Raw genomic sequence first — 16,573 nt, forward strand, 5'->3', positions numbered from 1 at the left:
CTTTCTTTCCGCGATATCCAACTTATCTACGTGGGGGGTCATTAGGCTCCAAGTAGATCCGGAAAATGTTGATTCTCTCCTCTTCTTATTGTGATATAAAATGTTTTTTGTTTCATTTCATTTACATTGGGAAATAGAGAAACGATCATTGTGTTTTGTTAGTTTTAAAAACTTTTGATATATTTGTATTTTACATTATAAGCAGTCAACCGATTGACAAACTAGAATTATTTGAATTCCGTGTGGAAAGAGGTCGGTTTAATTTCGAGTGTTATCTGCAATCTAGATGTTTATAAATCATTTCAGTCGTTGATATTATAATTAAAGGTTGACTGAACATAAATTATATTATCCAATTTAAAGCGCATTTCTGTTTATGCACGCGAAACCTGTCTAACGTTATTGTTATTTCGCAGTTATATAAAGTAGCAAATTATCGTTCCTGAATAAGTGGCGCCGTGGTAGCCGATCCTGTTCTTCAACTTCCGGTTTCTGCACTGTGCAACTATTACAGTTGCATTTTTAATTAAAGATGCCAAGTTCTTGTTGTTGTGTACCTGGATGTCATTTAAGAGGAGGGCATGCATTTCCAAATGACTTAAAAAGAAGGAAAAGTTGGATCAACGCCATGGCCCATACGCAGATTGGACGAGAACACGATGAAATCGTGGAGTCCATCTCAATCAGCTGTTGTTTGCAAGGCACATTTTACTGAAAAAGACTATGTGCAGGAAACTATTCATGGTAAAACTCTATTTTCTTTTTAAAATATATAGTTATATATGTAATCGCCATGTGAATAAACCAAAGTCTGTTTACAACCGCAATTATCGTTTTAGAATAAAAGGGGGTGGTTAATTCAAGACGTCATAATTTTTTGGATTACGATTCAATGTGATCTGTTTGAGATTTTATGGTGCTTGCTACAATTATAATGATTTCTTACAAGAGGTATATCATACTGAGAATTATTTTAGCAGTAATTATGCTAATGTAGTAATGACAGGAATGCAGAAGCTATGCCTCATAGACTTTCTTGAAAAATATCAATGACAATGTTAACAGGAACAAAACAATGACATGCTCTCATCTATATTATAGTTATTTAGGTACAAACAATGTATATTTGTTGCATACGTCTCTCATTGTTTGTCCTTTGGATTTACATAACATTCATTTTGATGTACATTGAATCAGGCTAACATAGTTTTATCCAGATTATAATGAATAAATCTAGTTAATATTTTGCCAGATAGTACAAAGTATGCATTGCTAATGGAAGTTCATTTAATTATCAAAAAACTAATCTTTTATAACCTTTTTCAGGGCGCAAACCCACCATACAGAGACTTAAGTCTACTGCCATTTCCAGCCTATTTTTCTGGACTAAGCAAGAGACTGAATCGTCCGCAAAAAGAAAAATCAGGGCAGTTTCCTGTGAAAACAAAAGAACTAAACTTGATGAATATTGTAGTAGAAATCTAGAGGAAAGTTTTGATTGTAAAGTTGGTTTTCCTGAAGAAGTCATTCATACTGCAGACAGGATTTATGACTGTCCACCACCAACTGCCGAGCTAATGTTGAGCTTCACAGATGGAATTACGCAAACACCATCAATGCCTATATTTTCAGCAGAGAATTTTGAAATGAAGACACGTGACACAGCCATGCATTTTTATACCGGTTTAGAGTTGTATACTAAATTTTTATTTGTTTTGACCACACTTGGTCCAGCAGCACATTGTTTGAGATACATATATTTTCAAATTGATAGGGTGTCATTTGAAAATCAGTTTTTTTATGACTTTGATGAAATTGAGGCATTATACAACCAACTTTGAACTGTCTAGATTCTAGATTGAAACTAGTGTTAAGAATATTGTGTAAACATGGATTGTTTTTATGTCTAAACAGTGGCGTGAGGCTAACACTTGGCCATTTAGTGGTTTAGTCAGGTATTTTTCGCCATCCAACTTCAAATTAAAGTTTCCTACAACTTGGATTATTATTGACAGCACAGAATATCCCGTGATAAAACCTAAAGCTCCTAGAGCTCAGGCAACCTTTTCATCATAAAAAACAGAAACACTGAAAATACTTGTATGTTCGACACCTGGTGGTTTAGTCAACTATGTCTCTAATGCATATGTTGGTTGTACCAGTGACTGTGAAAAAGTTGAAAGATGTAGAATAGTTCAATTATGTGATCCAGGTGACAGTGTGATGGCAGACAAAGGTTTAAATGTGCAAGATTTGTTTGCTCACTTTTTTCAAAAAAAGAAACAGAATTAGTTCCAAAACTCTTATACGGGATAGAAAAGTCTCCAATTAACACGTGCACATAGAGCTAATTATTGGACTTGGCAAAACATACAAAATTCTAATAAATCCTATGAATGAAACTGAAACAAAACTTTCATCTGAAATAACATTTAGTTGTTTTATGTTGTGTAATTTTAGAACTTGTATTGTGCCAAAGGATGCATAAATAAAAGTGACGCAATGAAGTTTGTTCTGATATATATATATATAAATATTATTTACAATTACATGCACATATAAATTGTAATGCATATAAAAATAATGTGGTATGATATTCAGTGAGTTTATCGAACCAAAGTGCATAAGAAATGGGTTAAGCAGTTACAGGTGTTACTGTCACCGTACAATCTCCAACAATTAGAAAAACTTGTACTGTGTAAAAAATTTCAGAGATCTTACAACTAAGTTTGACTTTGGTGAATTGTTTATATCTGTTGATGTAAATATAAAAAAGAAGATGTGGTATGATTGCCAATGAGACAACTCTCCACAAGAGACCAAATGACACAGAAATTAACAACTATAGGTCACAGTAAGGCCTTCAACAATGAGCAAAGCACATACCGCACAGTGAGCTATAAAAGGCCCCGAAATGACCATGTAAAACAATTCAAACAAGAAAACTAACGACCTAATTTATGTACAAAAAATGAACGAATAACAAATATGCAACACATAACAAACGACAACCACTGAATTACAGGCTCCTGACTTGGGACAGGCACATACATGTACATACAGAATGTGGCAGGGTTAAACATGTTAGCGGGATCCCAACCCACCCCCTAACATGGGACAGTGGTGTAACAGTACAATATAAGAACGAACTATAAAAATCAGTTGAAAGAGGCTTAACTCATCAGATGGATAAATACAAATACAAGTGGACGTGGCCGGGTAGTTGTACATCCAAATACAAGTGGACGTGGCCGGGTAGTTGTACATCCAAACAACAAAAAGACACTTAAGTACAGATCTGAGAGTACTCGCATTTACTGACAGCTAGTTCAAAGCCACTAACAACTGATAAAAAAATCTTGCATCTAAGACTAAATTATCAATCCGTAAGTTCCCTTTAGAATTTTATAAATTTTAGATTTTACATTTCTGAGTTATGGGGTTTTATTCATTAAAAAAGGGGGGATTTTCCAGTTTTTGGACAACAACTCAAAAATGCTTTAAGCAGTTCGCATGAAACTTTGGTGAATTATTTATAGCTATTGATGTAATCTCCTTATTGATTTTCATAAATTTCAAATATGACATTGAGAAGAAATTAAACTTTATTTGTTTATAGTCTGGCAACAGATTTATTAAGTATTGCGCAACAGCACAGTGTATTGCACAACAGCAAGAAATCTTTAATTGAATATAAATTCAATTCATATAACCGATTTCAAGTTCTTTGACTACATTTATTCAGAAACTATAATATGTCAAATATTTAATTACAATCCAAATTCAGACCTGTATCAAGCTTGAATATTGTGTCCATTTTTGCCCCAACTGTTCAGGGTTGGACCTATTCGGGTGTATCCAGCTGCGCTCAGCGAATCAGTTTATTTCTTAATTAAGAACTCCTTTTTGTCGAGCCTAGCTCTACATAGGGATAGTGATCCGACGGCGTTAGCTAACTTCTTAAAAGCTTTATATTTTAGAAGGTGGAAGGTCTGGATGCTTCATACTTTGTATATGGATGCCTCATGTTACGAAGTTTCCGTCAGTCACATGTCAAATGTCCTTGACCTCATTTTCATGGTTCAGTTACTACTTGAAAAAAAAGTTAAGATATTTTGTAATGTTAAATTCTCTCTTATTATAAGTAATAGGATACCTATATTTGGTATGTGCGTACCTTGCAAGGTCCTCATGCCTGTCAGACAGTTTTCACTTGACCTCGACCTCATTTCATGGATCAGTGAACAAGTTTAAGTTTTGGTGGTCAAGTCCATATCTCAGATACTATAAGCAATAGGTCTATTATATTCGGTGTATAGAAGGACTGTCCAACTGGCAGGTGTTATCTGACCTTGACCTCATTTTCATGGTTCAGTGGTTATAGTTAAGTTTTTGTGTTTTGGTCTGTTTTTCTTTTACTGTATGCAATAGGTCTACTATATTTGGTGTATGGAATGATTGTAAGGTGTACATGTCTAGCTGGCAGGTGTCATCTGACCTTGACCTCATTTTCATGGTTCAGTGGTCAAAGTTAAGTTTTTGAGTTCCAGTCTTTTTTTCTAATACTATATGCAATAGTTCAACTATATTTGGTGTATGGAAATATTTTATGATCTATTTGTCAGTCACGCAGGTTTTTTTTTACCTTGACCTCATTTTCAAGGTTCATTGCTCAGTTTTAAGTTTTTGTGTTTTGGTCTGTTTTTCTTAAACTATAAGCAATAGGTCAACTATATTTGTTGTATGGAAGAATTGTTAGCTGTACATGCCTGCCTAGCATGGTTCATCTGACCTTGACCTCATTTTCTTGGTTCGTTGGTCAATGTTTAGTTTACTTGGTTAATGTTAAGTTTATGTGACAGTTGTAATAAAGCTTTATATTTAGGACTATCAACATAATATCAATGATTAGTAAAGAAGGCGAGACATTTCAGCATGTGCACTCTTGTTTCATTCATAAATTACTTTATACTTGGAAATATAATTTTGCTTGGAGTTATAGTTTCTAAAAAAAGTATTGTCATTGAAAGAGTTGACATGTTGCAATGTACATTTATTCTACATAGTTCTATGGTACCAAATCAAAAGTTTATATAAAAGAAAGAAGTCAAAGGTTTCCCATCATAGTTTAGTTACATACATTTTTTTTTGTACCTCAGGTCGTTGAATATAGATCATTATATAAATAAGGAGATGTGTTATGATTGCCAATGAAACAACTATCATCCATACATTGTACTTACCAGTAACAAACCACATTTGCAAAGTTGAATAAAATACAGTTGATTACATTTACTTATTACTAAAAAGAAAATGCCAAACTATTTTAAACAGTATTTGACTATAAACATAGGTACAAACTGGACATAATGCACTAGTTCATAAACAAGTGAGAACAATCACCTTCATATAGTGCTCAGAATATGACATTCATAAAACTTGTTCAATATCATTAGAGAACTCTAAATCTTAAATACTGAAAGCCACCTCTGATAAGTACAATGTACTATGCAAGATAATGATATAACTGGACTTAAAATACACACAACCTGTAATTAACTGCCTTTACAGCGCTTTGGCGCTTTGATTACTATTGGTTTGCAGTTTCTATTTTAATGTAAATAAGGCAACATTGCAACCATACTCATGATTACAAAAAAATATTGTTAGTGAATTGAATACTTCAAATTTATCAACCTTCTCTAGACACAAATTCATTATATGGAGATATTTTTTAGTTTTACTATTCCTTCATTAAAACATTTTGTACAATATGTTTTTATATGATTGATTTCATTTTTAGCCCTTTGCAGTGGTAAAATCTGTGCTAAATATGGATTGTGTATAGATGGATGTTGTACATGTCAGCCAGGTTACCATGGAAATGCTTATGTATTATGTGAATGTAAGTTAGATATTTTACGTCTTCCTATAGTTGTCAATATGTCTGTCCTTCTGTCAGAATTTTCTATGTTGTATGATGAGTCAAGTTTGTCTCAACAAATCAATGATTTTTATGCATAGTGGTTATGTCAAAAATGTGCGGTTAAAATTGAGTTTTTTTTCAAAAATTGCTGGAATCTATAAATGTTCTATAAATACAATATAGATAAAACAACACCTATCCAAAAAACACTGTTTTAATGAGATATTATCCAAATTTGATAAGAAGTAATAACTCTTAGTTTATGAATTTTCATTAGTAAGACATGATTTTTCCATGACGTTTATGTACCAAATCATTCATGAAGACTCACAGAATTTCATTTTATTTTTTAAACATTTTTCAAACTGCCATTTTTTAAATTTTGTTGTTGTTTGTTACACATTAAACTAGGAATATCAATACTGTCCAGGGGCGTAGCTACCCGGAGGCACGGCAGCACGTGCATCCACGTGGAGAGAGAGAGAGAGAGAGTGAGGGAAAAAAAAAAAGAGAGAGAGAGAGAGAGAGAGTGAGGGACAAAGTTAACATATAGGAATTGGTCTTTCTGTGTATGCATTTTAAAAACTACACAAAGAATAAAAGCAAGAGGAATACACATGCAGCGGAATTTTTAATCCTGTAAGACATGTATGTGTACGATAAATACATACAACTGGTGTAAACTTAGAGGAACTTTTTAAATTACGGGCATTGTTTAGAAAATACCAGCTATATAGTTGCATAAGTCGTTTCTATATGGGCCGGCTATACGAATGGTTGATTGTAAAACCATTTAAATAAATTGTTAATTCTAACTCGTTTTACTGGACTATTATGTCATTCAATTTTAAAAAGAACTGTCTGTGCGAGTAGGACACTAAACTGCTGATTCTTGTTCGAAAGATACACCAAACTTTTATTACACGTATCTTCACTGTTATCATCTAGATATTGCCATACAACTGGTCGAATGCATATGCATTTGTTAATTAGCTGGCTAATTAAAAACGCAGATCATGAAAACGATCGTGATCAAAGTACCACTTACTCTGAAAACGTTCATTAATTTCAACTTCGAATATTCCTAACTATGTAAAATTCGAAATTCCCATCTCTCTCTTGTAGAGTTTACCCACAAAATGTTTAAACATCTAAATACATGTGTTAAGCAAAATATATGAGAATGTGTCCACCAAGTATTTGGTATCCATGATGTTTATGCTAACAGAAACTCCACATATAGTATTGTGTTTATGTTTATTGTTTGTTTTTTTAAATCTACTTTGCTCAGTACAAATACTAGCATATGGAACAAATCTCCGTGATTTTAAAAGCTTTCACGTACAAAAAACGCTAGTGACAATGTTTAGTCTTCATTCGACTCGAAGATAAACAAATAGTTGACCGAAAAACCACAACAAAAAATCCAAGTTTTATTTCGGTTGTGATTGTTTTGAAACGCTATATATGCGGGGCTTCCGGGGGCTTCGACCCCCTGGTTCCCTACCAGGGCTTTGCCCTGGACCTACTGGGGGCATTAGGCGTTCCCCAGACCCCTCGCCCTATAGTTTGTGATTCCACTTCATTAAGAAGGTAGCTACGCCCCTGCTGTTGTTAAAAGTTACCTGTCGTCAATTGGGGATTTGAATAAAATGGAAGTTGTGTTAAGATTTTAAAATATGAGGGATAGACAAAATTTGCAATATTTTTTTGCAGTGAAGGAGTTCTGTGGAAACAAGACATGTGCTGAACACACAGAATGTGTAAAATATCAATGTCAGTGTAAAACAGGATACACAGGAAATGGATACAGGAAATGTGATGGTAAGTTTAGATGCAAATAAAATGATGACAGTACAAGAAAGTTTATCATGACTAAAAGAAGATATATAATCAGCAAGAGAATTTTTTTTATCTGTGAAATTATTGGATTGAAGACCAAAATCACAAATTGTTAAAAAGTTAAAATAATAATAGCTAGGTTTTACACCTCGAAATCTCCTTCTTCCACTTATACCTGGAACCTTTGTTAAGTTTTTCTCGGATTCTCACCGGACAGCAAAGTTATTGGGTATCAATTAGCATTGTCTGGAAGTTGTCAGGTGTCCTCACATCTTCAAAATTTGATGGACCACAGCAGGAAAATGTCATTCTTCTTTTCTTGGCAATGTTGTATTCATTGGTTACACCCTTTAAATAAAGTCATTTTATAGCTGGAGCACTTGTATATAGATGATTAGTCCCTAGAACAGAAAAAGTAGATTTATAAATACACATGCTTTTGTCAGAGGATATATTAATGTGACAACACAAAATAAAGGGTTCAAATATGCAAAAATGTGCCATAAGCAGAATACTGGGTTAGAATGTAGTAATGAGAATGTAAAGAATGTTTTACAGAAATGTGAATGTGTTAATGATATTGAGTTGACATTCTCATAGCTAGTGTTAATGATGAGAATTGAAGGAAGTTGAAAATGGTAGGGAATAGACATAGGACTTACTAGTGTTAGGAAATGTTAATGGTAGTGAGTTGACGTAGTATTAGGTAGTGTTATTTGTGTGGAGAATAGAATGTATGTGTTAATGATAGGGTATTCTTATATTAGGGAGTGTTTATAGAAAGTGATTTAAATAGATTGAAGTATACATGTAACACTCTCAAACGTGTCCATCCCCCCAAACGTGTCTATTTCGCCCAAACATGTCAGTTGTTTTCCTCCCCCAAAAGTGTCTGACAATCGTTATTCACCTAAATGTGTCTACTTTAAGATGCCATAATATCTGAACACTTTTGCTGCTAAAAGAGAGGTGAAAGGTACCAAAGGGACATCCAAAGTCATCAATTGAAATTTGAAATATGGACATGATTGGGCGTTTATGGAAAGGACACAATTTGACGTCCTTCATCAACTAGACATGTCAGGGAGTTTAGTAACATCATATGGACACTTTTGGGGAACATGACAAGTTTGGGGAATGGACACGTCTCTGAGTGTTACATACATATGAAGTTTTAATAGTTGTGAATATACATATGAAGTGTAATAAGCAGGAAATAGGCAAAAAAAGGCTTTATACTTGGAAGTATAGGAAGTATTTGAAATTTTTCTTAGCTGCAAATTCAAACAATGTATATCATATTTCAGCTCTTTGTAATGGAAAGAAGTGTGTAAAGAATGCCAAGTGTGTACATAACTTGTGTGTATGTGATGAAGGTTACCATGGTGATGGTTACTACAGATGCGAAGGTCAGTAAACATTGTTCTTTCATCGTCCAAAAGATATTAAGAATTTTTGTTGCTGGTAATTCTAAAAAATTTTGACATTAAGAAAGGAAAAATTTTACTTAAAGAATTTCAGGCACTTTGTGATAAGCAATGATTTTTATAGCTGAAGAATTGGAATCTTGCTTCATCTTACGTATCATCCAATGCCTAATTATGTAATTTGGCCCCTTGATTTTACTACTTTTTTAAGCTTAGATTTTTAATTCTGCACTGTACATCTTTTCATGTCAGACTTACAGTAGTAGCTCTACCGTCTGTTTGACACTTACTTATTTTTTAAAGTAGAACCTCTTCATTACTGGGATTTACATAATACTATTAAAGTTCATCCTTCCATTATATTCCAAAGCACGCTTTTTTCTCATGATTTGAAAAAGACTGTTGTATGAGGACTCCTCAAAATATGAAATTCAGCGATGTATAATTTTAATATTAATATTTGATTTATTGTTAACAGTTGATGGATTTTGTGATGGTCATATTTGTGCGAAGAATGCACAGTGTGACAGCTTCTTGTGTAAATGTCAAAAGGGTTACTATGGTGATGGATATACAAGATGTGATCGTATGTATAACATATTGAGTCAAATGTATAAATAGTCACATATAAGTTTGAACCATTTTACATTATCTGATGTCCCAAATATATTGGTAGTAGAAAAATAGCTTTTTCCCACAAGAGGAAATTAAAATTCTATGATCCCGACATCTTAATATTTTTTATTTTAGTACTAGTTATTTACAAGCATCTTGATGCCCATTTGAATACTTGTTATTTGGAAACCCCTGTAGGATTGATTTTGTCTTGAAAGATTGTATTGTAATTTTTTTCTTTGTATAAAATTGAGAATGGAAATGGGGAATGTGTCAAAGAGACAACAACCCGACCAAAGAGCAGAAAACAGCCAAAGGCCACCAATGGGTCTTCAAAACAGCTAGAAAATCCTGCACCCAGAGGCAGGCTTCAGCTGGCCCCTAAACAAAAATGTGTACCAGTTCAATGAAAATGGACTTCACACTAAACTCCAAAACATATAAATGAACTAAAATTAAAAAACATACAAGACTAATAAAGGCCAGAGGCTCCTGACTTGGGACAGGCGCAAAAATGCGGCGGAGTTGAACATATGTTGTGAGATCTCAACCCTTCCCCTATACCTCTAGCCAATGTAGAATAAACAAACACACAGCAATACGCACATTAAAACTCAGTTTAAAAGAAGTCTGAGTCCGATGTCAGAATAAGTAACAAAAGAAACTAAGCAAAATGACAATGATACATAAATTAACAAAGGACTACTAGCAGTTACTGACATGCCAGCTCCAGACCTCAATTAAACTGATTGAAAGATTATGTCTTCATCATATGAAGATCAAGCACAATCCCTCCCATTAGGGGTTTAGTATCATACCATCATAAAATATATGAGAAGAACATAACCCAAATCATGTCAACAACTGGTTTTAGAATAAATGTGTTTATTTCCGATGCAAAGACCCTATGAGGGAATCAATATTAATACCAAAATATGCCATCTTCAATGACCTGACAACAGTATCGTAACTATATCCCTATTGAATAAGTCTGTTTAAACGTCAGTCCATCCGTCAGTCCATCCATCCGTCAGTCCATCCATCCATCAGTCCATCCGTCAGTCCGTCCTTCCATCCCATGAATATTTTTCGTCGCATCTTATTCAGGAACTACAATACAAGGATTTCTGAAATTTGGTTTTAGGATTTATATAAGTCAGCTATATCGTGTGATGCATTTTCAGATTCATCACAACAACTTCCTGTTTACCGAACACTTGTATCATTTTAAACATGATAGCCAAGTTGAAAATTTTCATCACATTTTTCTCAGGAACTACAATACAAGGATTTCTGAAATTTGGTTTCAGGGTTTATATAAGTCAGCTATACCGTGTGATGCGTTTTCAGATTCATCACTCAACAACTGTCTGTTTACCGAAATATTTGGGCGGGGGTATCATCAGTGAGCAGTAGCTCACAGTTTCACTTGTTGTTTTGGATTTGATGGAATCAAAATCATGATTTGAAAGGGGGTTATTTTGTTAAAAATGTACATTGACAGGAGATGATATTACAGAATTACTTAATTATGAATTCTACAAAATTCCAAGGGAGGTAATTAAACACGTTTGATATATATTTTTTTTATAAATTCTACCCAATAATTTTAACAACATATGAAAAGAGATAATAGGACAAATAATCACTGAAAAGAAATTGAAATAATTTTGTACGAATTTTTCAGATGAAATAAATTGATTGATTGATTGATTGATTGATTGATTTTTGGTTGATTAAAGTCCAGTGGTAAGATATAAATTGAATGAGGGGAGATTTATATATGTTATAGATATAACTGTAGAATTCAAGATTTTAATGTAGATTCCTATGATACCCTGTAATACAACATAATAGCATATAGTATTTCTTTTTTGTAATAAGATGTGTTTAAAAGCGAGAAGTGTTAATAAATTAATAGGAAAAACAATTTTTGTAAAAATCAAAAAAACAATGCAAACAAATTTTCCATGGATTTTTTTTGAAATTTGTTTGCACATATTGAAATAAAAGATTGTTAATTGATGCATTAAACTTATATTGTTTATACTTTCATAATTCTAGCTTTCTGTGGTGGTAAACTATGTGTAGAAAATGCTCATTGTGTGGCAGACAGGTGTAGTTGCCATACTGGTTTCCATGGCAACCCCTTCTTCAAATGCGAACGTAAGTAAACAAAATTTGGAAAATATTTTGAAATGCAGGGTTATCATTTTGTTACAAAAGAGTTCGAAAAAGTTTTTGGATACAGACACAATAAATTGGAATAATTACAGCAAGTATTGTCAATATATTTGGGGAAAAGATGGACCCTTATTTATTACTGTGAAGTCAGAGATTTTTGTGTTCATAATTAATTATTGCGATTTAAGGAAATGATGATTATAGATAATGCTATCAAAATTTAAAAATGCAACTTTTAATTTTTGAGTAACCTATCCTTTTGCAATTCTTGCAAATTAAAAACATTGCAATATTGTTTGAATATTCAGTATTGTCCAAGCATGTACAGGTATTCATGGATTTTAATTATTGAGTAATATTCTTTCAGCTCTGGATTATTGTGGAGGGAAGAGGTGTCACAGGAATGCCATGTGTGAAGATTATAAATGTAAATGTAGAAAAGGTTACCATGGAGATGGCTATTATTTCTGTGATCGTAAGTACAAATACCTCAACTAAAGGCAATTTTTTTTTATCTTGATAACAACTAAAGGCAATAAAGCTCAACAAAAGATAAATATAGTAGCTTTATAAAAAAGCAGTACACAATTGGTCTAGTTCTTTGCTCAAATCTGCAAGTTTTGAGACAGATTGGCAATTAATGTGTAAGACTGTTTATCTAAATAACACAAAAAAAGTGATTTATGAAGACTTTTAACAAATACCAAATATTTGTTTTTGTTCAATTCAATATTTCAACTTAGCCATATAAGGGGAGATAACTCTTATAGTAAATATTTTATGAAGGAATGTTAATTAAATTTTCATTTTTGACTTGTAGCAGAAAAACAGGTTCTGTGATACCATTTTTTCTTAAAGCATATTATAAAACCTTTCTTCTCATATTTTATTTCAAAACTCTATCTCATACATTTCTTTTTATTCACTAAAAAGTGTTTTTTTTATGAATAATCTATACTACTTGTAGCTTGTAAAATAGTAAGGTGACTCATACTTTTTGTTATTTTTTTGAAAAACACAAGGTAAAATCAACATTTTGGCAAAGTAAAAGAAAATTCTATCTGAGGAAATATGTAGTGATGATCCACCTTAATGTGAATAAGATATTGAATATTACAATATTGCATCCTTGAGATTAATATCTGATCTAAAATAGTTTGTTCCTATATATATTTCACTAAATTCAAGGTAGTGAATTACTATTATGCTAAGATTTGAAAGCGGGGTACAGAAAAACATGCATATATACACCGATATTTTAGTCAACATATACTATGGAGACAAAAAGTTTAATAGAAATTAATAGATAGATACTTTAATTATTTCAGTTGTCAGTAGGTAGAGATGAAGTTTAATAACAAACATAATCTTGTCAATACGTCTTAATTTTTCATCTGTAAATAATTTTTTATTGTTATGTGAAGATTTTTTCAATTGATTAAAATGAAATCGGAGGTTCAAGTGTTTAACTATTGCGCTTTATTTAACAGCTGAAGGGTTCTGTAAAGGTGTCAAATGTGCTGAAAACTCGGAATGTGTTGATGGTCGCTGTGTCTGTAAGGGAGGATTTGTAGGTGATGGACACAGAAAATGTGAACGTGAGTATAAATTGTCTAACTTATTTATGATTATGCTTAAGCAATATGAACAACTTCAGAATGTTATCTTGATTTGAAAATTAGTGTGGATGTCACATAAGCAAGTCCTAGGCATATGGTAATAATACATCACACATCACAGGTAAATGTTTTATACATCAAAAAATGATTTATGTGATTTGCAAATGTTTTGATTCGAGTGTCATTGCTGAGTCTTATGTCGATGAAACTGGCTTCTGGTGTAACAAATTATAAGCCTGGTATCTTTGATGAGGTTTTACCTTTTTATGATTGATATAAAATAAGTTTCTTGAAAACCAGCATGGTGACCTAAATTTTTTTTTATAAATTTTAGTGTCTTTCTACCCTAAAACGTAATTGTATATTTGCAATTCCATGAATGCTGTGTTTTGACAATTACTAAAAAAAGATCCTAAAATTTGCATATTTTGGAATGTGGATATGATTAAGATTCAGATTTATTGAGACCTACACCTAAAGCATAAATGATAAAGCAATAAAAAAGAGAATCTATGTTTGCTGATAATTATTGTTGGACTGTAAAGTTCATGATTTCTGTATACTGATAGTTTATCCTTGCTTTTGTACCTGTCCCAAGTCAAAAACCTTGACAGTAGTTGTCTATAGTTATATTGTTTTTTTTCTTTTGTTGAAAATAGGAAGTTTGGTTTTGATGGCAGATCTTTCATAGTCTTTGTTGAAGATTCTCAATATGTCTAGATTCAGGGTGATGGAGAGCACAACATATTGTATAGACACTTATTGACTGAATGTTAACATTTAAAAGTGGATTTTTTTTTGGGGGGGGGGGGGGGGGGGGCTTTTTATGGGGATAACTGTCTTGCTGACATATACTGTCGATTCATTGCATTTTTGTGGATACTTGATTTCAATGTTTTCCTAAGTCTTCTTACAAACCTATAAAATATTTTTATTTCATTGAACGTTTGAATTTGTGGTTCATCTATACCCACAAAATCCACAACAATTGTTATCCCACAAATAATACTGAATCCACAGTACCCCACATCTCCTTTTATGTTGTATCATATCCATGTTTTTGATAATACCATGAACTCCTTATGATATGCATTGTAATGTACATGTTTACAGCCTTCTTTTACTTTAGGGGTCCAAACCCATATAGAGCTATACTAAACTGTTCTTAACCCTAAACCTGACCCTTACCCATACTTATCCTATACCTAACTTTAAAAACTCACCCTAAAATATAACATTCCTAACTTGAGCATAACCATAACTGAACACTAATCCTAAATTATAGGGACCCCTTAGGTAAAAGAAGGCCATGTTTATAGTATTGGTATTCTTTTTTTCTGTGAATAGGTAAATGTATATGCTCAGCCTTTAGTAATGCCTACATCAAGACTTATGATGGACAGTTCATTTATCATAATGGAGCCTGCAGATATACTTTAACAAAATCAACAAGATTCCCTGATCCTTGTGCCTTTAACATAGACGTTATTATGAAAAGTGATGGCATTGGTTCATCTAAGATTAAGGCTGTTGTAGTGGAAATATTTCACCGTAGAATACAGCTAGGACCTGGCTACAATATTTATGTAAGTTTTTATTTGATTGCTAAAAGATGTCAAAAAATTTAAATTGTTGATGATTGACATTTTTAAGCCACTGAAGTATACCTGCTAGAAATTTTAGAAATTTGTGAAAAATTACAATCTACTTGGAACAATATTTATGCAATGACCCACCAATATTCCTATAAGATTTGACTGGATATTCACAGGTCCACCCTTAAATAATTCTTTGTTTGATGCTGCCTACCCATGCCTCGAAGGGTTGGGTGGGTAGGTAGGGATTTTATTTTTTTTTTTGGCCAACAACTTAAGTTACATGTTTAGACAAGAAAACGACGATAGAGCAGGAAAAAACTTTTAAAAAAAATTTGTGTCATAAATTTTTTCGGGTAGGTTGCTTTTTAGATGGGTAGGTAGACAACATCAAACAATCTAAATTTTATTTTTGGCCTAGTATACAATTGCAACAAATGTAAGAATTTCTTTCTTTCGCTTCTCACTTTTTAACTATATATGTCTTTGTATTTTTTTAAAATACCACTTTAAATTTTTTTATTTCTCTTACAGGAAAATGGTTATCTACATTATTTACCACTATCATTACACAGTCAACAGATACATATACGATACACTGGTAACTGGTTGCTCTTGACAACAACCTGTGGGTTACATGTATGGTGGAATGGTGACTCGTCTGTGATGGTTCATGTCTCTAACACATGTAGTAGTCACCTGACTGGTCTCTGTGGTAACTGTAATGGAAAATATGTTGATGATTTTATAACACGACATGGAAGTGATGTATCTGGGTATCCAGCTGTCAAGAGAGATCTAGAAATCATCAAGAGTTATATCGTTACCATGAATGGACAACCAATTAATATGAAGTATGTATTCTTATCCTGTGAGTGACAAAAGGCAGAGGTTAAAAAAGTTAAAAAAAATATACAATACATCAAAAAAGGTCTCAAATTGTACTGCTATGATGGTCTCGTGGTTTAATGCTCTCTTTCAAACGTGGGAGACAATTATCTTACTGACTGTGCAAGACCCTCATGGGTAGTAAAGGTAGTTAAAAAAAAACAGGTGGGAGGCAGTTAGCTAATTATATGAAGCTCAATATTACAAAATGTAGAGGAGCTAATCAATTAACATTTTACAAATAGGTGACTTATAATTAGAAGTTATGTCAGTTGCTTTTGACATCATTTTCATTGCTCGATGACTTCCTCAAGTCAATGTTTGGTTTATGTGGTAATGTCAGCTTTTAAGGTAGTTTGTGGTCACATCACCCATGAAATTCAGTATTGAGTGAACCATTTAATGTATGCCAAATTAGGGTTTCACACAGCTTACTGAAAATGGAATTGTGATAATTGGAGCTGGGCATGGTGTCTT

At 32.8% G+C, this 16,573-nt stretch overlaps 2 protein-coding genes across 2 annotated transcripts in view; both read left to right on the plus strand.

Moving 5' to 3' along the window:
* The window catches only part of LOC127715066 (zonadhesin-like), a 131,544-nt gene that overhangs the window by 107,437 nt on the left and 7,534 nt on the right, over positions 1-16,573 (plus strand). The window contains exons 39-47 of the mRNA XM_052221082.1: positions 5,804-5,905; positions 7,643-7,750; positions 9,076-9,177; positions 9,674-9,781; positions 11,875-11,976; positions 12,362-12,469; positions 13,485-13,592; positions 14,961-15,199; positions 15,743-16,062. Coding sequence (XP_052077042.1) covers positions 5,804-5,905; positions 7,643-7,750; positions 9,076-9,177; positions 9,674-9,781; positions 11,875-11,976; positions 12,362-12,469; positions 13,485-13,592; positions 14,961-15,199; positions 15,743-16,062 — 1,297 coding nt within the window. The remainder of the gene's footprint in view (positions 1-5,803; positions 5,906-7,642; positions 7,751-9,075; positions 9,178-9,673; positions 9,782-11,874; positions 11,977-12,361; positions 12,470-13,484; positions 13,593-14,960; positions 15,200-15,742; positions 16,063-16,573) is intronic.
* LOC127715118 (uncharacterized) lies at positions 451-2,507 on the plus strand. Its single transcript, XM_052221161.1, has 2 exons — positions 451-744; positions 1,327-2,507. Exons 1-2 carry the CDS (start codon positions 660-662, stop codon positions 1,839-1,841), a joined length of 600 nt encoding a protein of 199 aa, XP_052077121.1. The 5' UTR covers positions 451-659; the 3' UTR covers positions 1,842-2,507.

Source organism: Mytilus californianus, unplaced genomic scaffold, assembly GCF_021869535.1.
Source record: "Mytilus californianus isolate M0D057914Y unplaced genomic scaffold, xbMytCali1.0.p SCAF_9, whole genome shotgun sequence".
NCBI classification, from domain to species: Eukaryota; Metazoa; Mollusca; class Bivalvia; order Mytilida; family Mytilidae; genus Mytilus; species Mytilus californianus.

What these genes read in the sequence shown, in the direction of transcription:
- LOC127715118 (XM_052221161.1), top strand. Translation starts at nt 660, where the DNA reads ATGAAATCGTGGAGTCCATCTCAATCAGCTGTTGTTTGCAAGGCACAT. An exon ending in TGTGCAGGAAACTATTCATG is followed by an intron (nt 745 to 1,326) that starts GTAAAACTCTAT and finishes AACCTTTTTCAG; the next exon opens with GGCGCAAACCCACCATACAG.